Here is a 26060-nt window from a genome sequence, read left to right as displayed (position 1 = left end):
GATGTCGTAAAACGTTGCAGCAAACTTTTTTAGATAAAGTAATGATTTCATCATTAAAGTAGAATCATCAAGATTTTTTTATATATTAAATAATTTTCCGTGTGGTTAGGGTAGGACTGGACCAGGGATGGGCATTCCTTTTTTTGTGTTATCACAATAATAGGTATTATAAAGGCGAAATGTTAGCGTTACTCCTTAACGCCGATATAGAATAAACCCTGAATTAACACATAGGCTACTTTTCGACATACATACTTCAATCAGAATTTCACGCGAACGAAGTCGCGGTCGTCCGCTAGTGAATAATTAATGAAAGAGATTCTACGTACTTTGTACTAATATATTAATTTTTAGCTTTTGAAGAATTATGGTCTTTACTATACTAGGTACACATCAAACGCACGTCGTTTCATAACTTGTTTATTTTAAGGTTTGTTTATAAAATGTTATATAAAATATATTGACCATATCTAATTGTTTTAAGCTTATTAATCAAATTTATTTTTATTAATTTAAGAACAAGTCTATTACACTTATTTATTAGGTGTGAAATGACTAGTGATTTATAGCCTCATTTTAAATTTATTTGTTGGTAAAGTACTTACTCATCAAGAAAGGCCCTAGTAACCAAGATTATAGTATAGTTAGATTAACTAAGAATGCCACTAAATTACTTCTTCTTCGACAAAAATATATTCGTTGTAGCTACTAAAACTCTAAACTAATGGTAACTAACGATACGTTTATTCACAGTTTCTAAATTCTCGATATTTAAAGCACAAACAGAAACTATCGGCTTTTTCATTTTCTAGAAAAAGTAGTGCTAAGTGGATAATAGAGTAGCATCTACTCCAAGCGATCACTTAATCTCGCCTACTAAAGAAGAAAAGAATACGAGAACCTAAAGTGGCCACTCATAGTGATGTAATGCTGGGGTTTTACACTTCACGATTAGTCGTCTGGTCTTACGCGTAACTATAAAGTGGACAAAAAGATACATTGGCCTGTAGCCAAGTGGCACTTTGATTCTCTTTCTACAATCGCTAACGCTTCGATAATTAGAAAAATGTATGGGAATGACAGATCCGATTGACAACTTTATCATGTCCTGTCGATAGCAAACATCACTCCTATATATTTTTGAATTTTCGAAACGTTTGCGATCGTAGAAAGAGAATCGACGTGCCACTTGGCTACAGGCCCTTGTCGCTGTGTTCTCTCAATTTGGCTGACGCTCTCCACGCGTCTCAATATGAGTGAAGTGTTTTTTTTAAATACATAGGCTGAACATTATTAGCAATCGTGCGTTGCATTGTTTATTAAAATTTACCTACAAAATCTTTTATACTTAATTGTATACTTTACAATACAAAAATTTAACATTATTTTAATAACTTTTACAAATTATGGTGGCTGCATTTAATGCGTTGGACAGGTAAGCTGATTCTTTGTGCAAAAAATGAACCAGTCCTTCTGTCGTGTAATTAGCCGCGGTGAAATAATTCGGAAATTGTGACTCCATGGCCAAGGGTCTCCTCAGAAATATGAACAAATGTAACTTTCAATCAGAAAGTTACATTATAGTCAGAGATTATTTGATCATATTTGTGCATTTTCCCTTTTTCAGCATTTTCTGTTGCAGCTTCCGGACTTGACTGTGTCCCTGATATGAAACATATCCAACGCAAGTAGTCTTCCACGTATTAAAGCTCGCCCCATTTCCCGGGAACCACTGACAATCCATCAGATCTCTTGCCATCATCCCGACTTATTCCAGTTTGCTCGATTAGCGCAAGCATGCTTATAGTGGTAAAAAGCTCTTTAATTGTATCAACATACCAACTGTTTTTGTCAATTACAACTAGAAAAAACCGAAGTAATAAAATATTATTTCTCAAAACCTGTTGCATCTATTTTGCTTACGATATCGGATCGTGTTGTGTAAATGTGCATTTATGGTCGCGGTAAGCTTTATTAGGCGGGAGGGCGCTCTGGGTCGCAAGCTTGCGGCTCCTATAGGGATTATGGCTGTTCGCATCCAGTTAACTGCAAGCCTTTAGTTTGTGCCGGTTTTTGTGAAACGATTTGGATGAAATTTCTAGTGCGTCACCAGCCAAACATACAGCTTGTAGACCAGAATCTCAAATGTTACCACCGAGATTCTGGCTTTCGGATCTATACCCGTAGGAGGATGCGGGGTTAAGTAAACAAAAAAACACTTTTACAGTAATCACCGGTATTTGGCTTCTATATTTTTAGATGAACCTTTTTTTTACAATATAAAAGTAATGCTAAACCCTTGAGAAACCCTAAAAGGACAAAATATTAATGGGTTAAATTACATAAAAAAACCAGGTTTCCTAAATGTTAAGTTACTTTGTACATACTTTGTAAATAAACAGTGGTTATCTCAAATATTTGTTTTATTATACCAATCCTTGGGGATTAGATGGTGTCGATATAGCGTTTGGATTTTTGTTGACCAAACCACTGCCACGGCTAGGTATTTAAAGTGGGTCCGTCGAACAACGCACTAGAAGTTATGAATTCACATCGCTACCAGCCAAATCCACAAGGATGATTCCATTTAAGTTCGCTTAGCAATTACACACGTTTATACTAAAGGGACAACAAACACGTTGCATTTTAAACACTCACGAAAGAGGTCTAGTTATCTCTAAATCTTATTGTAATCTGAACGGTATATCCGAATCACCACCAACAATTAATGTAACGCATCCTTTTAAAAAAAACAATATATAAAAATAGTAGTTTTAGCATGACTCCATTTAACAAAAGAAAGAATAGGTACGACCTGACGTTTATGATGGAAGCTGACACCACGCGGTCGCTGACCTTGCTGTTGCATTCATCCGTCCGTCATTTTGTCTGGCGGCCAGCGAACCTCCAAGATTTACGCCGCTAACAGCATGCTACTCGACGCGTGCAAATGATTAAATGTAATAGTCAACTCAGGTTCCATAAAAATGTTCCAAGAATGACCAAAGGTTTCAGAACCGGCGTTTCAAATGTCTACAACCAATCTACGTTTCTACATAATAACGTGGTTGTATTAAGAAGAAGTGTGATTACATTAGGTCACGTATATAGGTTAGGTTAAGTTCAGAATATATTACATTCCCATCCTTAAAAGGATATCCCGCCCTAGTTCCCAGTAGGTAGCCATCTTAACATCTCACGGGAAATTTTTATGGTTGACCGGAACAAGTATCTTACATCACTGCCTCTAAGTAAATTTAATGTTTTGGAAAGTCAACTACAAGTCTCCAAATTTCAGCCAGCCAAAAAAGAAAAAACTCGAACGTGCCCGAGTATATAACGAGAAGATAACGGGACTTTCTTCATAAAAAACCTCACCAATAGCAAAGCTATAAAGTTACCGATTCATCTTTCTTACAGAGTACAATCAACAAATTGCACAGATAATATGTGACATTTGTTTTTAAAGTCGGTTTCGGATTCCATACCTTTCGTTACTTGTGGAATACCTCTAACCATATATTAAGTCTATATACAGATTATAAAGCTCCAACTACTTGTCCATATTTATTTGTCTGAGCACTTTAATATAAGCGCCATCTAGCAGCGAACCTCGTAATCTCTACGACATTCATCGATGTCGCTGCCTTTCGAAACAAACCTAGAGATTCCAAATTTGACCACCCAAAATTAAAATCCACGACGTTACAATACCCCCCAAAATAGTAGAAGTTTTTTGCTACCAAAAAACTTTCGCTGCCCTCAGCGCTCTAAGAAGCAATCATCTGTAACGACGTTATAAAAAAAAAAAAAAAAAAACACTCTATGCTAACACTGATAATGGAATAAAACACTCATCTAAACTACATAAAGAAAATATAAGTAAAAGAAAAAAAAAATATATATACCTAAATACCGATGATACCTAAAATTAAACTATAACTAACGTTGATGTAGATACTTGTTCCGGTTTCCCTTTGCTGTAACAAAAATGCCTGGTTCTATTTTACATCTTGAATTTATACTCTCATAAAATAATAGCAAACATAATAACTCTATCTATTTTTGCTCGTCGGCAACTAATAACAATAATTTCCGGCTACCTATTATAATGTTAGGTTCAATCACCTAAATTATTCACTATCTTCTTTAAACTACGCCCACCTAACTCTATAAGAAATTCTAAAACTAAACAACACTACTGGAGAATAACTTATGAAAATATCATAAACGATCTTGTTGCTTCATGCAGCTTGATCTAACACAGCCTATTTCAAACTGTAATACATGTTATCACTATACCATATACCAACATGGGACTGAGTCTCCATGTGAAATGAGTTCATATGACTCCATAATAAATGCCCAGAGTCTGGGAATAATTCCTAGCACAACGATTGCTAACAGATCTCTGGGAACAAAGCGTCTCTGTGTTAAACACAGCACAGTAAATATCTCACGAACTATATTTTGTTCATAGCGTGATAATAATATTTCTCTAATCACCTTTCAGGAATTTCCGACTAACCCAATCCAACTTGATCCATCCATTTCTAATACACACCTACCTCATCATTTATACTGACCTTTCATTCATCACTCTATCAAACTGTAGTAACCTATTTGTATTTATAAGTGTACTTTACCATTCTTCTTGTGTGTTTAAGTACCTAACTTAGTATTTATACACTTTATGGACGAATATATGAGTTAGTCTACCGTTTTAGGTCTTTAATATGCCAAGAGCCTATTTTTGTACCGTCTTTCCTCTCTAGTTCGTATACTAGTGGTGACAATACTTTGACTATTTTACACTTTTCGTATTTAGGAGCAAGCTTTGCCATTTTGAATTTTTGCGCGTCACTTTGTGTATATGTGGTTTTCCATACCCAATCCCCTACTGCGAATCTAGCATTTCTTCGCCTACGGTTATAATATTGTGCGTTCCTAGCGTGTGCCTCTAGAAGTTTCTTGCGAACACTATCATAAATCTCCTCCATGCATCCAAACTTCCCAGCATATTCATCACGTGGCATAGCTACCTTGTACTCACTCTGCGTATCTAAGTAGAAATCTCCGTTTATCACTGGCTCACGGGCGTGTACTAAGAAAAACGGTGAAAACCCAGTCGATTCATTTATCGCGCTATTTATTGCGAACTGGATCTTTCTTAGATTTAGGTCCCAGGTTCGATGATCCTCTTCTACATACGACGCTACAGCGGTCATAATTGTTTTGTTGTAGCGTTCTACCAGGTTTACTTGCGGAGTGTAACGAGGAGTATAGTGAAGCCTTGGCACGTTGTAGCGCTTTATGACATTCCTGAACTCGGAACCGGTCATTTGTGTTCCGTTGTCCAGGATTACCGTCTCCGGCGCTCCATGTACCAGGACCAACCCGTCTTCGAAGTTTTTAGCCACCAACGCTGATGTTGCGCGGCGTAACGGAAATAGTAGAGTGTATTTAGAGAAAACGCACGTTATTACTAGCAGGTATGTGTATCCAGACCTACTTCGTGGAAGTGGACCCGCTAAGTCCAAACTCACTACTTGGAAGGGACGTGAACATACCTTTGGTTTCCCCATCAAACCAGGGACTGCTTGTGTAGAATGTTTATATGCTTTACATACGTCACATGATTTTACGAAATTTTCTATGTCTTTGTACATACCCGGCCAGAAATATCTTAAACATAAGCGTCTATGTGTTTTAAAAACACCTAGGTGTGCAGCTGTTGGTTCACAATGGTTCTCACTTATAATTTTGTTTCTCAAACCTTTTGGAATGACCTCTTTCCAATCAAACTCGCTTATTAGATCATACTTGCTTTTACTTAAGCGAAATAAAATATTATCTTTAACCATATAATTTGGAAAGTGTGTAGGTTTAGAAACACAATTATTTTTTATCCTCTCATACCATTCATCTTTCATACCTGAGGTAGGTGTATCAGACATTGCATGGATTGCCTCAACTTTCATGAGTCGCGATAGAGCATCAGGAACTACATTGTCTGTGCCTTTTCTATGTTCTATCTCAAAATCGAATTGAGACAGTCGGCAACCCCATCGAGCTAACCTACCAGAAGGATTTTCCAAATTCAAAAACCACTTTAAAGACGAATGGTCTGTAACTATCGTGAACTTCCTACTTCCTAAGTACGCTTGGAACTTTTCGACTGCAAATATGACTGCTAGGGCCTCCCGTTCCGTAGCACTGTAGTTCCTTTCATTCTTATTTAAAGATCTACTAACATAAGCTATCGGATGATCGTGACCCTCGATCATCTGTGACAACATTCCCCCCAAACCGTACGACGAAGCATCACAATGGACAGTGAAAGGCTTACTAAAATCAGGAACTGCTAATACTGGAGCTGACACCAATGCATTTTTTAGCAACGAGAAGGCCTTGTCAGCTGCCTCGTTCCACTGGAACCTCGGCGCGTTCCTCCCTTTGCTGGTCAGCTTGTTCAGCGGTGCTGCAATTGTTGAAAAGTTACGAATAAATCGCCTGTACCAAGAGCAAGTTCCTAAAAATACTTTTACTTCCCGGGCTGTGGTTGGGGTCGGAAAATTTAAAATTGAAGAGATCTTATCAGGATCCGTATGTAACCCAAACTCATCAACTACATAACCTAAATACTTGATTGACTCCCTAAAGAATTTGCATTTGTCAAAAGACACTGTCAAGTTAGCTGACTTTAATTTATCCAGGACTCTATTTAGCAACAACAAGTGAGTAGAGAAATCCGATGAACATATCACAATGTCATCTATATAACAAAAAACATAACCATTGTCTACGTCACTACAAAAGTTTTGATTTATTAATTTATCCATTAATCTTTGTTGCCGCGCCGGAGCATTACAAAGTCCAAAGGCCACAACTTTGAATTTAAATAATCCTGCCCCTTCAATTTGGAAACTCACTTTTTCCTGTGAACGTTCTGATAGAGGTATCTGCCAAAATGAAGATGACAGATCTATAGTCGACAGGAATTTGGCCTCCTTCAAACTATCAAGTATTTGAGGAATGTATGGTATAGCATACGAGTCCTTCTTTGTCACTGCGTTTAGCTTCCTGCAGTCCAAGCAGAACCTCCAATCACCATTTGCCTTTTTGACTAAAATAACTGGGTTGTTCCACGGACTTTCACTGGGAGTAACGACGTCTAATGCCAACATCTTTTTTAACTCTTCCTGCAACGCCACCTTCTTTTCCGGCGATAGCGGATATTGTTTTACCCTAATGGGTAGAGCATCACCCGTGTCGATGTCGTGCTCTATTAAGGACGTCCTACCAAGACCTTTTAATTCAAAAGAGATGTCATGGAATTTCCCTATAATGGCATTTGCTAGTTCTTTCTGCTCGGTTGACAGATTTTCCAAAGACTGAATAGTGTTTACCCTATTCGTACTCAAAGTCTCGCAGAAGCTCGCTGGTTGATACTTATAGTCAATGCAGTCTAGTATCTCTGGGGCGATATTGAATGCCCTCCAAAAATCTATACCTAATATTATATCCGATATTATTGTAGGTATAACAAAAAATTTAATGGCACAGGTAGTGTCATGACATGTTATTGGTAGGTACATGTAACCTATACTTTCCAGCTTAACACCATTTGCCACGGTGCAGGAGATATTACTAAATTTTTCTAGCTTGAAACCAATTTTGATGAAGTTTTCGTGAGAGTTGTTACCTAGTATTGAGATGCATGCTCCTGAATCAAGTAGACCACAAATTTTAAGGTTGACTACTTTAAATTTAAGATAAGGCCTAATATCATTCTTTTTTGGTTGAAATCGAACAGATGCCAAAGTGCCGAAACTTTTTAATTTTTTAAATTTTTTATTTATGCTGGCATCGTTCGAGCAGACTAGTTTTTTGGACTAGTAGCCGCTTTGTTACATTTTGGACACGTAAACTTCGTGTACCCAGGGGTTTTACAACCGTAACAGTGTACGTTATGCCTCACTAACCGCTGGTTTCTATATTTGTTACCAGTGTGTGACGGCCCTGCCCTGGTTTGGTCATTATCATTAACCCGTCCTTTGTTGTGAGGGTTACCATGTTCATATTTACCCTGGCTGTTATAAAACCGATTTTGATGCAACTTGCTATGTTGTTTATAACGACCCTGGTCATTATGAACCTGATTTGAATGAAAATTTTGTTCGTTGTCCAAATATGCCACATTTTTATTTTTATTTTTATAAGTAAATTCAGGAGTTAAAATAGAATTCGAACGGCCGGGCTCAGCAAATTGTGTGGCCCTTTGACTGGCCGCTTCGAGTTTCCTGCATGCATCTTTCAGCTGCGATATGGATGAAATGGTTGTCAACGCGAGCTGCTGCGAAAACTTTGGGCGTACATTGTGTAATAGAATTTCTAATTTTTCGACCTCGGACATCGAAGTCCTCAGCCGAGCAAACAAGCAAGCCATTATAGAAAAATATATATGCACGGGCTCTTCAGCCCCCTGCGTCCTAGATCTTATCTCTCCTCGCAACCTATAGTCATAATCGACGGGGTCAAATTCCTCTAATAAAAGATTTTTAAGGTCAGACCAAGAGCGTACCTGATCTCTGATACCTCTGTACCAGAGTAGTGCCTGATCTTCAAACAGCTGAACCGCCGACCTGAAGAGTTTAGCCTCAGAGACACCGTAGCAAAGCTGAAGCTCCTCCACTCGTTCGACGAAGGAGCGCGGATCGGTGGAGCCATTAAATTTTAGGTTCCACTTCGCCAGGTTTTTGTCCCCGGAGCACTCTATTTCCGAAGCCTCCGCTGAAGGTGACGGCTTAGAAGATGTAGACAATTGTTCTGAAACATTTTTTCCAGACGCTTCAATGATTGCAATAAATTTTCCTAATCTCAGTCTGGCCTCCCCGACCTTGGCTGAAACCTTAGCTGATTCGTCGACCTTCAATCTGTTTACTCTATGAAACAGGTGATAGGCTAGGGCCTCTGCCCTTGCTATAGATCCCCTATCACCTGATTTTCCCCATCCTTCAATAATTGTGGCTAGTTCATTTAACTTATCATTAATTATTACTAATTCGGTGTTGCTGTCTATATTTGTTTCTAATATGGCAGTCGAGGGGCACTCAATCATGAGGCCTCGCATCTGCCTCCTAAGCTCATCTACAGTACTACCCGGAGTCTCGGATCTGATCGAGACCTCGTATACCAGCTCATCCTTCCTCAAAGAGTGAAACTGTATTTCCTTATGACCTGACATTATTTATTGGTGATGGTACAACTATTTTTTAAAACATTAAATTAATATTGAGTTACTTAAAATAACAATAATAACTAAAAATTCAGTAATTAAATTTCTCTATAAACATAACTAACTATGCCAAATACACCATCACAAAAAAAATGATCATGGGTTATTTTATATTAAGCTTATGCTGAAACAAAATCTTATAGTAATAGAAATTGGAACAGAAAACAAAAAAAATATTGTTAGAGTGGTGTTCGGATGATTCTATTATTCCCTTTTCTCTCCCACGTTGTACAGATCCTTTAGGATTAATAAAAAAATCCCCAGGCGCCACTGCAAGCCTTGTAGTTTGTGCCGGTTTTTGTGAAACGATTTGGATGAAATTTCTAGTGCGTCACCAGCCAAACATACAGCTTGTAGACCAGAATCTCAAATGTTACCACCGAGATTCTGGCTTTCGGATCTATACCCGTAGGAGGATGCGGGGTTAAGTAAACAAAAAAACACTTTTACAGTAATCACCGGTATTTGGCTTCTATATTTTTAGATGAACCTTTTTTTTACAATATAAAAGTAATGCTAAACCCTTGAGAAACCCTAAAAGGACAAAATATTAATGGGTTAAATTACATAAAAAAACCAGGTTTCCTAAATGTTAAGTTACTTTGTACATACTTTGTAAATAAACAGTGGTTATCTCAAATATTTGTTTTATTATACCAATCCTTGGGGATTAGATGGTGTCGATATAGCGTTTGGATTTTTGTTGACCAAACCACTGCCACGGCTAGGTATTTAAAGTGGGTCCGTCGAACAACGCACTAGAAGTTATGAATTCACATCGCTACCAGCCAAATCCACAAGGATGATTCCATTTAAGTTCGCTTAGCAATTACACACGTTTATACTAAAGGGACAACAAACACGTTGCATTTTAAACACTCACGAAAGAGGTCTAGTTATCTCTAAATCTTATTGTAATCTGAACGGTATATCCGAATCACCACCAACAATTAATGTAACGCATCCTTTTAAAAAAAACAATATATAAAAATAGTAGTTTTAGCATGACTCCATTTAACAAAAGAAAGAATAGGTACGACCTGACGTTTATGATGGAAGCTGACACCACGCGGTCGCTGACCTTGCTGTTGCATTCATCCGTCCGTCATTTTGTCTGGCGGCCAGCGAACCTCCAAGATTTACGCCGCTAACAGCATGCTACTCGACGCGTGCAAATGATTAAATGTAATAGTCAACTCAGGTTCCATAAAAATGTTCCAAGAATGACCAAAGGTTTCAGAACCGGCGTTTCAAATGTCTACAACCAATCTACGTTTCTACATAATAACGTGGTTGTATTAAGAAGAAGTGTGATTACATTAGGTCACGTATATAGGTTAGGTTAAGTTCAGAATATATTACATAACAAACACAGTGGAAACCTCTTCATAGTTGCAGACCTCTATATTTAGACGATGTATGTGATAGGATTTGCTGTTCTGGTATCATTATTTTGCCAAGAAACAGATAAGGACATTTACATTTCAAGATTTTCAATAACGATTGCATCGACATTAGATGAGATCGTACTCAAATACAAACTTGCCGGGTTAATGTTGCTATCCGGCTAATTTACAATTATGAAAGTTTTTTTCTGAATGTTTAAATTCTGGCATATTTTTTTCCTAATCACGACAAAGAATGACATTGAATTGAAATTTGGCACTTAAATAGTTTAAAATTCATATTGATTAATTCCTTATTGAATTTTCCTATTTTACTTGCAAGTAATTGGACCAGTTTTTGTCTTAATTAAACGACGTATTAGTAAATGTTAAGATATACTGGCTGCTAATACGCTGCGCTGCTCTCGTTAAAACTTAAATTTAAAAAAGATTATTAAAAATTGAAAATATTTTAAAAGTAAAACTATTGAGTCTGTTATTCAGCTCTTCACAATGACTCTATTTCGCTTTCTGTAAAACAAATCACAGAGAGATTGAGAGAGATAAATACGAATATCGAATAGCAATAGCACTGCTGAACCGATAATAGTGACAGTCAAAACAGAGAACATAAACAAAGAGGTTCTAAGTACTTGCATACTTAAAAAAAAAACTCGAATTATTGAATCTTACCAAATGTAACCAAATGGAATTTCAGAATTCTACATCGATTTCCCATGAATCGTGGACCTAGGGCCTTGTGACCTTGACAAATAGCGTCAGGGAGCCGCCGGACGATTTTTCAGCGCGCATTTTGTGCAAAATTTTCACGCCTCTGACAAATCGATTTCCGCGCTCAAATTGTTAGGATCGTTCCATTGGACGTGATTGCGCTATTACATCTCCCGTTTACGACTGGCCAAAAATTGTTCCACACAATTTAAATATTTTTTAAAAAGAAGAAGGAGAAGAAAGATCTTTATTTTTAAGTAATGCCACATATCACATTAAATCTAAATTATAACATACTAGCGGACGCCCGCGACTTCGTCCGCGTAAAATTCGATGTCAACTTTACTACTACCCCTACCCTACCCCTACCCTACCCTACCACTAACGCGCGGGGCGTCATATAGCGGAATTTCTGCGTCTTTTAGAAATTTTGTATTATCTCCGAAACTATTTAAGTAATTAACATACTGTAAAGGGCAAATCTTATCTCCATAATATCCTTGTGATTATTAAGTAATTTATTTTAATAAGGATTAAAGTTTAGTTGCATAAATAATGACGTAAAACAAAGTATATAAAATTAATAATTTTTAAAACACAAAAGGTACTATATCTGCTAATATATAGAAGATAGAGATATGGTGTCGCGGACTTTTTTGTAGAACTTTTAAAGATACATAAAGCCTCCATACATTAATTTCAATTTTACACAATAGTTAAGGCAGCGCATGCGAATAAGTCTGTTTAAGAGGATTTTCGGTCCGACCTGTATGACAAAAACTGTGATAACTCAGCTAATATATATAATACCTATATAAAATATAGCCTATAGCACTCCCCGATAATGTAGCACTCTACTGGTGAAATGTTTGAAATCGGACCAGTAGTTCCGAAGATTACCCCATTTAAAGAATGTGACAAATTGACAAACTAACAAACTTTACCTCTTTATAATATTAGTATAGATTATGGCTTAACTGTCCACTCAAACAGTGGAGCACTAAAGAATTCCCTGTAATATGTGGCACAACCTAGAAAAAGGCCCCAACTCAGCATTTTGCCGCATACTTTCAATAAAAAAAGTATGCAGCACTGATTTTCAGTTAGGACCCAGTTCAGGTGCCGCCACGCACACAGTTCAACACTTTACGTAAACTATTAAAGACAATTATTAAGAACTAATTAAAACTAACTAGGTTTGATTAAAAGCAGGTAGATATTTTAATTTATGATGAACGTTTTGCTTGAGTTAGTAATATTGAGGTGCACAGCGGTTCGGCAGTAATCAGTGGTGCAGTGGCACGGTGGGTTTAGGTTCTATTTATTGTGTGTGTGTAAATTAAAGCAATGTCAGAAAAACAGAACTTAATAAATTTTTAAATTATTAGGGGTGACGCATCAGATCAGAATCGGTATCATACATTTTGTATATTGACGTTTACACTTATGTGTTGTGACATGTCGTGATGGCTGATCGATGCGTCACGACACGACACGTCAGACAAATATAATTCCGCCTTAAATTTTAACTTATTAGTGTGTTACAAAGGGAGGCGGATAACGAAACCTGTTTACCAACAAATCGGTTTGTTTAACGCGTTTCGATGTCATATATCCCCATATATTACTATTTCTACTTACTGAATGAACAATGTAAAACATACATGTTCTTCACACTTTTCCAGTTGTGGAAATCGAAACCACGATGCTGTAGACCCCTACCCATTGCATTCGTCCGACCTAATAATATAAATAGAACATTGTTAACACCGACATTCACAGGTGCGTTTATGAATTCATGTGATAACTAAAGTTGTTACAACTTTGGTTGAACGGAACCATACCCGAATATAGTCGTAGAAGGCTTATGTACAAGTATTATAGAGATTTAACGTTGCCTTCTGCATAATACTACGCCAAATAGCATCGTTACCAACCCATTTTCGGCTCACTGTTGAGCTCGAGTCTCCTCTCAGAATGAGAGAGGTTAGGCCGATAGTCCACCACGCTGGCCTAATGCGGATTGGCAGACTTCACACACTCAGAAAATTAAGAAAATTCTCTGATATGCAGGTTTCCTCACGATGTTTTCTTTCACCGTTTGAAACACGTGATATTTTATTTCTTAAATTGCTCACAACTGAAAAGTTAGAGGTGCATGCCCCGGACCGGATTCGAAACCCCATCCTCCGGATTCGGAGACAGAGGTATATCTACTGGGCTATCACGGCTCTCAAATAGCATAATAGCAAAATATATAGCAAATAGTCAGCTAATATAGTGAGCTAGGTACCATGATGTACCACCTACTTGGTTCATTTCCTGGGTCGGTCTGTCAAAATTAAAAAAAAAAATCGTCTATATTTCGGTTCTTAATTTTTACCCGATTTACAGGTTACGAAGAAACTAATACTCAAAAACAATTTAAATACACCCCATTTTGTAGACAAAATTGGCGACAATAGACAAGTTAGAAAATATAAGACGAAACCTACAAGAAAATAACATTCAATTTAAAGGTTTAAAGAGAACTTCTAAGAACGTTGAAAAGATTAGTCGGGTCCGTAAAAGCCTCTTAGCGTTATATTTTTCTGATGAAAATAAAAATTCCTACTAAAATCCCTAGAATAAGGAAAATGTAGAGAGGGTACACATCTTAGTCGAACTGAATCGACGGATTTGTTTACTCTGTGAGTGAGCTAACACCGGTTTTCTAGTATTTTACGGCGTACTCCTAATAGATTCTAAAATGCGTTGTCTACTCTATACTGTACTTATTACTTATTACGAACTTGTATTGGAGAAGGAGTTTTACATTTTGTACAATTTGTAAGATACATATAGTGTCTCCTAGTTTAAAACCTTGCGCAAATAACTGAAAAGAAGTTCTTGTAAGAAAACTAGATAACGTTTTCTTTGTTGGCTTCATCCAGTTTAAACCTTGGACTTCATTATTCGAAGCCGAACCACAAACCATAGCAAACAAGGAAGTTAATCAGAACATGGCTTACGAAAGAAATAATAAATCATCAAAGAATAAAACTAATTAAGTAGATGTAGCAAACTTCCCACTCTACTTTCTTTTTACTTTTTCTTGTGCTACACAAAGAAAGTCTGCAAACAAAACGGATTCCAATGTAGGTACTAACCATTAATATTACCTACGTATTAGGGTACTTGCCTATAAATACGGGAACCTATTATAAAATTATTTCGTCTATTCTGGTATGACAAAAATTATGATTTGATACGTGGATCAAAACATCTGATGAATGAAAACATCAACATGTATTAACTACTCGAACAACGTAAGCGTTTTCTTTGTTCTGTAATAACTACTTTAATTGGATTTCATCATTTAAATACATCTTTAAATTTAAACGCGGAAGGTCCGTCCATCATGAAATATCGAAACCGTTTGACGTACAAAGTTGAAATTTGACAGGGAGGTAGTTTTTTGATAGACATTTGTTATGAATGGAATTGATTTTGCGAGAGGTCCGAAGTTTAAGATCAGACAAAGTCGCGGGCGTCTGCTATTATTTTATATAGAAGGTTTCATTATTAAAAGGCAGTTAAATTCTTTCCCTTGTTTTACTTAAATTGGGGTTCTTTATTGAAATCAATGATCTTCTCACAAAGAGAAAACCACTACTAACACGACGCTTAACAATAGCAATTGGAAAACGTATAGATTTTCACTCCACTGATCGTTGTTCCACTTAAACGAATAAAAAGTTCAAGTGAGTACTGCAAATGAAAAATACTAATTAGATCGTGAAAACTTCCCACTTCCGCTTTTTACTTTTTCCTCTTTTTCCATTCATTTTGTTGAACACAAACAACAGTTAACGAAGTGACTCCGCGGACAGATAAACAAAAAATACATACTGAAACCATTGAGTTACTATGTATTACGTTCTAGAGAAGCTGTTCCAAACAAAAAACATGTCGCAACATAAAAACAGCGCAGCGTCTAATTGAAGTACGAGTTATGCTGGAGCTGCTTTAGTATTTTAGTCGAGTAATTTTTGGGCGGTAAATCCAAAAATTGTTCGTACTCGACTAAAATACTAAAGTAGTCTATGCGGCCTATTAGAGGTTAATTAAGTCTTTATTAAAATTCAATATTCAGCGCTAGATGACTTATAGACTAGCGGACGCCCGCAACTTCGTTTGTGTAAGCTCTGTTTTTTTTAGTCCGTGAATTATTCTGGGAAAAAAGTAGCCTAAGTTCTCCACTTATTCCAAATTTCTTTCAAATCGGTTCAACGGTTTAGCCGTGAAAAGGTAACAGACAGACAGACAAACTTACTTTTGCAATTATAATATTAGTTTAGATTGTTTTCTAGCGACCAAAACGTGGTAAATTTGAATTACGTGACGCTTAAGCGTTTCGCTTAATATAGTAAGTTACAAGAAACTGTGAAATGCGGCGATATCGCCACAGTTGAACGCGATGCAATATTAAGTGGTCTTCTCTAGTACGTAGTAACTCAATGACTGTAGCGAAGCTACTTTCGGGATAAGTTAATGAGATATTTGAGTTTGTTTATTATTCAAGTAGCAACCCAGTTTTGGAAGACTACCAGAATGAATATCAAAGTTGTATGAAGTTATGAATAACGAGCTTATTTTGCAATTAAACTTAAAGTAACTTTAATTTTTCCTTGACTGGATGTGTTGTTTTTAACAGAGTATGCTCATAAATTTGATATGATATGTTTGTCTAAAAACAAAAACTAACAAAGAGAAGAACGAAATATATAAAGTTGTTTTTCATTAAACAAAATGTATGTACTGTAATGTAAAAATTTACGTTTAAAATTTTTTTTTTTATATTTTAAACATTAATATTTAAAATAATATTTTTAACATAAAAATGGAACCGACTTTAAAGACGTTAATATTTTGATTTTAACACCAAATTACTAAACCGATTTTCATTAAAATGAAATGGGACCAATCTGGAAGAATTCCAAACAAAAAATAATTTTAAAAATTGGTTAGTAAATTACGAAGTTATGAAACATTAAAAAAAATTTTTGTTACCTCATAACTTTGTCACTTATTAACCAATTTTGAAAAATATTTTTTTGTTTGAAAGAGTATACTTCCAGATTGGTTCCATTCCATTTTCATGAAAATCGGTTTAATAATTTTGAGTTAAAATAAAAAAAACTGAAATACGTCCTTGAAGTGGGTTCCATTTTTTGTTAAAAAGATTATTGTCATTCATACTATTTTAGTTTCAGCCTAATTGCTTACTTGATATATTACGTACACAAATGAAGTAACCCGCGCAAACGAAGTTGACAGCCGCGTGGCGCAGTGGGCAGTGACCCTGCTTTCTGCATCCAAGGCCGTGGGTTCGATTCCCACAACTGGAAAATATTTGTGTGATGAGCATGGGTGTTTTCCAGTGTCTGTGTGTATTTATTCATTATATAAGTATTTATATGTAGTATATAAATGTATATTAATATTATAATATCAACTATCTTAGCACCCATAACACAAGCTACTCTGTATGCTTACTTTGGGGCTAGATAGTGATGTGTATTGTTTAAGTATATTTATTTATTTTATTTTATTTAAACCCGTACGTATTAAATGACGAGTTGCATACAATTTTCAGCTGTTGCAGCTTCGCGCTATTTGAATATGAATGCGAACACTTCAACATCTGAGTCTTACCAAAACAAACATACAAATACCACTGTCATTGTTTACACCCGCACGATTTCAAACTTAAAATCAATAGCAATAAGGACGTCATAAAATTTAGATTCACTTTCACGATTTACTTATTAATTTTGTATAAAATACATGTAGGTAAAATTTAGTGTGAAAATGTGTACGGATAGCTCGTTCCGCGGTCATAGAACTAAATGTAGTACAGAAGTTTTTTAATAATCTGCGCTTTGGATTTATGGCAAGTAACTGCAAACGCTCTCAAGAAAGTTCTTAAAACTTGGCTCAATAATATTTTCATCCTACTGCAAAAATAGAATGTTTCTGTCGAAACCTGGAAGAAAGTTATTCACAGCTGAATAATATATTTGAAAAGTTATATAAAATAGAACGAGGCATCACTTTTTACTAAACGACCAATATGTACTTCTAGTTTATTTATTTATTTATTAGGTTTATTTACAATCACTTATTATTTTAGTTTATTTACACTAACTAAAATGTAACTAAATTATAAATCATCATGTAGATTTTTAGGCTCTCATTTATTTATTACTTCTTTTTTTTTAATTTTTAACAATATAAGTAAATAATTATTAAAAATTTAAAAAAAAAAATTCACCCTCCCGCTGCGGGACATTTGAGTGTCCAAGCAACCGGTGGTCAGGGCTCCAGAGTGAGGAACCTCCTCACAATACGCGCCGTCTCAAGAATCACTTTTGTATCCGACTCTTGATCCAACAGTTTAAGCGAAAGCTTCTTAAGGTGTGGTGGTTATTATGTAGTGATTATTTACAAATAAACACAGCATGAAATAAAGAAGAACAGTAAATATGTCACCGACGCGTATTAATAATATTATGTACCTACCTAAATGTATTATATATCTGAGTTTAAATAAAAGGCGAAACGGAACGTGTGTGGTAAACGTCAATGTCAGTAAAATCAAAACGTCACTCGTTGACAACCAATTTGAAAACCAACGACTCTTACTTCACCCGAGCAACGGTCACCACACACGTATCCAAAGAAATAAGCCGATTTTACCAAAAGCTGTGTTTTTATTGAGCCTGGCCCTTTACAAAGTGGTCTTCGAGCCAAATCTTGAGCCGATAAAAGGTATGTTTCAAACTCCGCCGCCAAGCATCATGGCAAATCCTGCGCGTACCGAAGGAAGGCAGGAACGGGAGCAGAAACACCGCGACACTGAAATCGAAAGGCAAGTTCTCATTAAAGAGGAAATCCGGAAAAAACTTTTTGATACTGCAGAAGCGGGCCCTAGTGGCCCAAGCAACATATCAGTTGCACGTAGCAGGGCTTCTGCACATTCAAAGCGGTCCTCAGCCTCCATCCGGGCGAAAAAGGCACAGCTGGAGCTAGCGGCAGCGGAGGCAAAAGCTCGCATTGATAAAGAACTAATAAATAAAAGGTTAGAAGCTGAAGTAGCGGCGCTAGATGACGAAGATGAATACAGTCCACAAGATGAGGTGCGTACTACTAGTAATGTAGAGGAATGGCTAGACCGTAGCCAGCAGGAGCAGGCAGCACGGCCCGCTGTACACGAGCCGTGCCCGCCCGTCGCAGCAAGCGGCGGCACTGAAGGGACGCTCCAGACGCTGGCCACAGCTATAAAGGATATGGCAGCCCTTTCTCTGCGCAACGCCCCAAGCAACATCAGCCGTAACAGCTTGCAAAAAGAGCTACCGGTATTTATGGGTGACCCGATGGAGTGGCTCCATTTTAAGCAGGCATATGACGAGTCCACGCAGGTTTGCAGTTTCAGCGAAAAAGAAAATCTATGGAGACTGCGGAGCTGCCTACGCGGACCGGCCAAGGAGGCGGTCACGGGGTTATTAATTGGAGCCACAACCCCCGACAAAATAATGTCGGCGCTGGAATTACAGTTTGGCAACCCAAACATAATTATTTCCAGAATAATAATGGATGTACAAAAATTACCCACCTTAGCAGACGAATATCATAAAGATATAGTCAAGTTCGCGGTCAAGATCCAGAACTTCGTGGCAGCAGTCGTCGCGATCGGAGAGGATGAGTACCTGAAAAACATGAACATCATATCGGCCGTATTAGCTAAGTTCCCGACGGTCCTGTTAGCAAAATGGACGGACTACAGTTATCCGCGAATTATAGACGGAACAAAACCTAAGCTCGTCATACTATCCGAGTTTTTAACGGACGAAGCAGTCAAAACAACAAAAACCGCAAGTATTATTAATTACATTAAGCCCGAGCACAGTTATAAAAGAAAACCATACGCCGAAAACTACACGAAGTCGCATAACGTATTAGTGCAAAGCGAGTCTAACACAAATGTAAGAATAAAATGCAGCTACTGTAACGATCGCGATGGGTCCAAAGTTCACAATCTACCGGACTGCAAATTATTTAAGAAGGCACTACGCAAGGATCGCTGGCATCACGTGAAACGATATCGTTTATGTTTTCAATGTCTTGCACCTATTAAGCACGACAGAGACCATTGCCCGGCGCCTAGGTGCGACAAGGACGGCTGCGGTAAGGCGCACCACCGATTATTGCACTACGATAACCACAATTTACGAAATGAAAACATCACGGCCGCGCCTGAGTCCGAGTTTCGACCGAACGACAGCGAGATGAACACGGAAGCGCAGCAAGTAACACACATTATGGATAGACGTAATGTACTTCTAAAGGTAGTAACTTTGCACATACATGGACCGAGCGGAACCGAGACTACAAGCGCGTTACTCGACGACGGGTCAACTGTCACACTAATAAACTCGGAGCTGGCGGCGCGCGTTGGTTTACACGGACGTCACACAAAGATGCGCGTGTGTGGCGCATGGAACAATGCAATAGAATGCGACAGCGAGTCACTGAAATTTACTGTGACAAACAGAGACGGCCAACTATACTCGCTAACGGGAAATAGTGTAGACAACTTGAGTTTACCTGCGCAAGATTCCTCGAATTTATGCATTACGCGATACGATTATTTATCTGAAGTAAAAAATAAAATTAATCTCGCACATTATAAGCCCGAAATATTGATAGGGCAAGATAATTATCATTTATTATTACCACTACAAGTACTTGAAGGCAAAGCAGGAGAACCTTTTGCAACTCTTACGCCGCTTGGGTGGTGTATCCATGGACAGACCAGAAAAACCTCATATAGCTTACTGCATTCCTCTCTCCTTCTCAGCTCGAATCACAGGAGTACAGATATAGAAAATGGATACTTACTTCGCGAGATTCATGAAGAAGTACGGCAGTTCTTCGCGATTGAATCTTTAGGTATAACAGCTGAGCCGCGAGAAAACTCCGATGACCTGCGGGCTCGGGCTTATCTGGAACAGACTAGTAAATTAATAGATGGAAGGTGGCATGTTGGGTTGCCGTGGAAAGATACTAATGCTAGGATGCCTAATTCTTTTAATTGCGCAATGACCAGGCTAAAGGGAATAGAAAGAAAAATGAACGCTAGCGAGGGCTTTGCTGAAAGATATAGGGAAAGAATAAATCATTTGTTTCAAAACGAATTTGCTGGAGAGGTGATAGATTTGTCTCCGAGCCCGCGAACATGGTACTTGCCCCATTTTGGTGTGGACAACCCGCACAAGCAGAAGTTGCGTTTGGTTTTCGATGCGGCTGCAAAGTGTCATAATCTAAGTTTGAACGATTACCTGCTGACGGGTCCTGATTTGCTCGTTTCACTGCTGGGCATAATGATGAGGTTCCGGGAACATAAAATCGGAATAATGGGGGACATAAAGGACATGTTTCTTAGAATAAAAATCTTACCTGAAGATCAAGATGCATTACGGTTCCTATGGCGTGACAACCCTAAGAAAAAACTTAAAATCTGCGCCATGACATCCTTGATCTTTGGTGCAAATTGTTCGCCTTTCATCGCTCAATTCATCAAAAATAAAAACGCACAAATGTTTGAGTCATCGAAGCCAGCCGCGGTGAGCGCGATCCGTTTACAGCACTACATGGATGATTATATTGACAGCATTGAAAATATAGAAACTTCGAAAAAATTAATAGAAGATATAACTTATATACACAAGCAAGGCGGCTTTGAAATACGTAACTGGGCAAGTAATTGTGACAATGTTTTAAAAGTCATCCCTACTGAAGCATTGGGGCCTAGTGCTATAAAACTCAACATTGAACAGCACTCCGAACGTACTTTAGGCCTCATGTGGTCTCCTAACATAGACACGTTAGGTTTTGATGTATCTTTTAAGCGCATCCCTTCAGACATACTTTCGGGGAAAAAGATACCTACGAAAAGAGAAATTTTAAGAGTGATTATGTCAATATTTGATGTGTTTGGATTTCTAGCGCCATTCACAATCAAAGGAAAATTAATATTACAAGAGACATGGCGATCTGGAATCGAATGGGACGAACCACTTAATAGTGAACTTTATTCTAAGTGGACCGAATGGTTAACTTTGCTAAAAGGCATCAATAAGATATACCTACCGCGTCACTATCAAGCGGCCGCGCGCGCGAGCGAGATGGAGAACGCAATGTATGTTGCACCGAACAGTGCAAGCGATTATAATGCCTATTCGAAACTGGAATTACATGTTTTTACGGACGCGTCAATAAAAGCGATGTGCGCCGTCGCATACTGGCGGTGGGAAGAAAACAAGATAATACGCGTTGCCTTCATTGCAAGTAAGTGTAAGGTAGCACCAGTAAAACAATTAATGTCGGTTCCTCGGCTAGAACTTCAAGCTGCCGTTATAGGAGCTAGATTGGCGGAAACAATAATTAAACAGCATAGAATTAAGCCGCACAGGAAATATTTTTGGAGTGATTCCACAACTGTATTACACTGGGTAAAAAATAGCGCGCGAAATTATAAAATGTTCGTAGCACATCGATTGGGAGAAATAGACGAACTTACTCGTGCAAGCGAATGGCGTTATATACCCACAAAACTGAATGTCGCGGACGCGGCTACAAGAGAAGTGTGTGATATGACCTTATTCAGCGGCGCATGGCTGTACGGGCCTACTTTTCTATGCTGCGATGCGGATGAATGGCCGGAAGATATGACTGGTACTGAAACAGAGCAAATTATCACAGAATGTGTAAATACGATCATTATAGAAAATAAGTTTACTTGCTTACCTGCTTGTCCCGATCCGGCGAGGTTCTCTTCTTGGCTACGGCTGTTAAAGTCTACATGCATGGTGTTAGCGTTCGTGGATAAAGTGTGTAAAAAGCTTACCGGCGAAGTTGATGGTGCCATGATGGCGCGAGCGGAGCGGTTATTGATGCTGTACGCACAAGCTCAGTCATTTGCTGAAGACCTGGAACACCTGAAAAATCAAAACATTTTAGACAAGAAAAGTAAATTACTTACCTTAACGCCATTCTTAGACGAGCAAGGCATTCTTCGAGTGGGTGGCCGCATCGACGCTGCAACTGGAATCCCAAGAGAAGTCAAGCATCCTATTATATTAGACGGGCGTCATCCTATTGCAAGACTTATTGTAATGCATTATCATAAAAAATTCGCTCACGGGAATCATGAAACAATAGTAAATGAATTGAAACAACGATATTGGATAACACGCCTGCGCCCTACGGTCAGAACCGTTGCATCGAAATGCATGCTTTGTCGTATTCGCAAAGCCCAACCGCAACCACCTCGAATGGGAGACTTACCAGAAGCACGACTAGCACATCATCAGCGACCATTCACATTCTGTGGTTTGGATCTCTTTGGTCCAATGAAAATCACAGTAGGACGTCGACACCAAATTCGATATGGAGTGCTATTCACATGTATGACGATAAGAGCCATACATATAGAAATAGTACACACCCTCACGACGGACTCTCTGATAATGGCGCTCAGAAGAATGGCGGCACGCAAATCATGGCCTTTAAGATTGTTCTCGGATAACGGAACCAACCTAAGAGGAGCTGATACCGAGTTAAGAAAGTCGATTGAAGATCTAGATCAAGAAGTGCTTAAGAGAGAGGCCGTTAACTATGGAACCACGTGGACCTTTATACCCCCACGTAGTCCCCACTGGGGTGGAGCGTGGGAAAGATTAATCAAAAGCGTGAAGACAGCTCTCAAAGTTGTTCTCACAGAACAGGCCCCGAAAGAAGAGGTTCTGCTCACGCTGATGGCGGAGGTGGAGCAGATTGTCAACAGCAGGCCACTTACTCACGTATCTGTCGAGCCCGCCTCGGCAGAAGCCATCACACCTAACCATTTTCTTATAGGTACCTCGTCAAACCTTCCTGTGCTGGGGGAGTTCAACGACTCTGGCAGGTTCCTGAGGAGGCAATGGCGTACATCCCAGCTCCTGGCTGACTGCTTCTGGCGTCGCTGGGTAAAGGAGGTCCTTCCACAGATGCTGCCAAGAACTAAGTGGCTAGGAGAGTCCCAGCCGGTACAGGTCGGGGACTTGGTGGTCATCGCCGATCCAAATATGCCACGAGGAGTATGGCCCCGGGGCATAGTGGAAGCCGTGCTGCCAGGCAAGGACGGACGCGTACGGGTCGTGGACGTGCGGACGAAGTCGGGGCTGCTGAGGCGACCGGTGGCACGCGTCGCAGTACTACCAGTGAAGAGCGAGTGCTAAAGCGCACTGGGGTGGAGAGTGTCACCGACGCGTATTAATAATATTATGTACCTACCTAAATGTATTATATATCTGAGTTTAAATAAAAGGCGAAACGGAACGTGTGTGGTAAACGTCAATGTCAGTAAAATCAAAACGTCACTCGTTGACAACCAATTTGAAAACCAACGACTCTTACTTCACCCGAGCAACGGTCACCACACACGTATCCAAAGAAATAAGCCGATTTTACCAAAAGCTGTGTTTTTATTGAGCCTGGCCCTTTACAAAATAAAAGATCACAAATAAAAAACATACACCCTAGTATTATTAACTGAAAAAGAAGAAAAAATAAGAGAAAGAAAGAAAATGAAATGAGATGAGCACATTTTAGTCATAAGAGTACCAAGTAGAGATGATTTTTTTCCGAAAACTGTATATGATTCAGAGTAAATGTTAACTTTAGAACTGATATTATCATAGGTATTACATAATCTAGGAATAGGATAATTGGCACCAAGGACAGTTCTACGTAGCAGAGGAAGTAAAGGAGTGATTGGTTAATAAATAAAGACGAAGTTAATAATTGTTGGCTGAGACTATTTTAAAAAAGCCATATATATCTTTTTAAATGTGACCAATATTATCTTCCATTCCAATTAGTTGGAAAAGACTACGAATGGGTACAAATATATATTTAAATAGCAGTATTGTTAAATTAACAGTTTATTTGAAGCTATGATCGTATAAAACTGCTTATTGTCCTTTGGAGACTAAAAGTCTTCGTGTAAAAATTAACTCTGCATTTTTTTCTGGTGTCCAGAAATAAATGCACAGCCAGTGGCGCGGAACACTAAAAAAGTTACCTTTTTAATGTTAAAATAAGCTTTAAATAGCGCCGAAAATGTCACCAAATTCATTATTAAAACTACATTAACCAACAGTCTTAGTACGAAATTGTATGCATGACGATTCTCGATCATCGAAACACAGTAATGTCATAGAAACATACTTTTATACTTATACCTCAGACCAATTATAGAAGGACCTGAATCGTATTCATAGTCACAAACAAAATTGTCTGTAATTTTCTGAAGAAAACAAGCTTAGATTTTGTATATATCTTATAATAAACTAGAAGTTTTTGTCCGTTTTTTACACAATTCAATTACACAAAAAAGTGTTTTTACGGAGCTATTTAACCGATGAACACGATTACAACTATGAAACATAGATACTAAAGAGACAGTTTTATAATCGCATTAGATCGTTGATCATATACTTTGACAGAATAGTAACGTCTAGCGAGGCAGGTCCTATACAATAATTGGTCTGAGACTTATACTTATGAAGATATATTTTGTGTGTATGTGGTATGAAGAGAGCTGTTAGTGTTATGTCACTAACATCAGTACAAAGAAATTGGATTAAAGAAGATTCTGTTATATATTAACTAGCGGACGCCCGCGAAATCCCGCCCGCGTGTTAATCCATGCTATAATATATCTCAATATCAAATTTCAGCTAATTTTGTTCAGTAGTTGAGGCGTGAAAGAGTAACAGACATTCATATCATCAAAATCATCACTTTTCGCATATCTCGGAAACCATGGATTTTTTCGGGATCAAAAGTAGCCTATGTGTTAATCCAGAGTACAATCTTTTTCCATTTTAAATTTCAGCCTAATCGCTTTAGTAGTAGCGGCGTTAAAGAGTAACAAACATCCATACAAACGTTTATAATATTAGTTGGAAGTAGGATGAGTCTATTGACTCATTGATAAAACAAAAAAAGTTCTTCGATACCTCGATACTCGAAGGGTGATTTCGAACTAAGGGCACCGAAGTAAATTAATACCAACACGGCCATTTCATTACTGAAAATGTGTCGTCACATAAATTTAAAACATTGAAGCTGTATCTCTTCCGGTATTCGGCGGAAGTGCGCTTCGTCGCCTGCCTACAATTTATTAATTTCACATTTTGTTTGTATGGTAGCAATTTTTCAGCATTTTGTTTACGTGTTGACCATTTCAGCGTGTTTCGTAATTCATTTTGATTTTGGATGACTGCGTCCTTTGAACTTTCACCAATATTATTGTAATTAAAGTTATTATGTTGGCTTAATTAGGAAAGTAAAATTTTTGAAAATATAATAGGCTACTTGACACTTTTTTTAAGTGGGGTTAAGAAGTTCATTATCGTTCTATTAGATTGAAAATTTTAGTTTTTAAATATGATTTTGACAATACGAGCCAAAACGCCTGTCGGCCATTATGGTTATTTCAAATGTTTCATGACGTCACTATAACAAATCCCTTACAAACGGTGCGTTTCACAAAA

At 38.0% G+C, this 26060-nt stretch overlaps 2 protein-coding genes across 6 annotated transcripts; one reads left to right on the top strand and one right to left on the bottom strand.

Moving 5' to 3' along the window:
- Positions 1–2219: 2219 nt before the first annotated feature.
- Positions 2220–16144, bottom strand: LOC128199869 (uncharacterized). 5 transcript variants are annotated; one of them, XM_052891157.1, is made up of 3 exons: positions 8585–10627; positions 6350–6481; positions 2220–2933 (listed from the first exon to the last, which is right to left on the bottom strand). In XM_052891157.1, exons 1-2 carry the CDS (start codon positions 9245–9247, stop codon positions 6473–6475), a joined length of 672 nt encoding a protein of 223 aa, XP_052747117.1. In that variant the 5' UTR covers positions 9248–10627; the 3' UTR covers positions 2220–2933; positions 6350–6472. The 5 variants fall into 5 exon arrangements, 4 of the variants coding, with proteins under 4 accessions (XP_052747117.1, XP_052747116.1, XP_052747114.1 ...); XR_008252392.1 differs by lacking the exon at positions 6350–6481 and having other exon boundaries at positions 2220–3146; positions 8585–16144; XM_052891156.1 differs by lacking the exon at positions 6350–6481 and having other exon boundaries at positions 8585–10634.
- A 4217-nt stretch (positions 16145–20361) lies between these two features.
- Positions 20362–23993, top strand: LOC112053624 (uncharacterized). The gene has a single exon (XM_024093101.2). The coding sequence runs from the start codon at positions 20535–20537 to the stop codon at positions 23736–23738; it is 3204 nt and encodes a 1067-aa protein (XP_023948869.2). The 5' UTR covers positions 20362–20534; the 3' UTR covers positions 23739–23993.
- The last annotated feature ends 2067 nt before the right edge of the window (positions 23994–26060 follow it).

Source organism: Bicyclus anynana, chromosome 3 (genome assembly GCF_947172395.1).
Source record: "Bicyclus anynana chromosome 3, ilBicAnyn1.1, whole genome shotgun sequence".
Taxonomy (NCBI): domain Eukaryota; kingdom Metazoa; phylum Arthropoda; class Insecta; order Lepidoptera; family Nymphalidae; genus Bicyclus; species Bicyclus anynana.
Note: the sequence above shows the minus strand (reverse complement) of the source record. Positions and strands in the feature narration are given on the sequence as shown.

Excerpts from the sequence above, each read along its gene's own strand:
- LOC128199869 (XM_052891154.1), bottom strand. The coding sequence starts at position 9,247 with ATGTCAGGTCATAAGGAAATACAGTTTCACTCTTTGAGGAAGGATGAG.
- LOC112053624 (XM_024093101.2), top strand. The coding sequence starts at position 20,535 with ATGCCTAATTCTTTTAATTGCGCAATGACCAGGCTAAAGGGAATAGAA.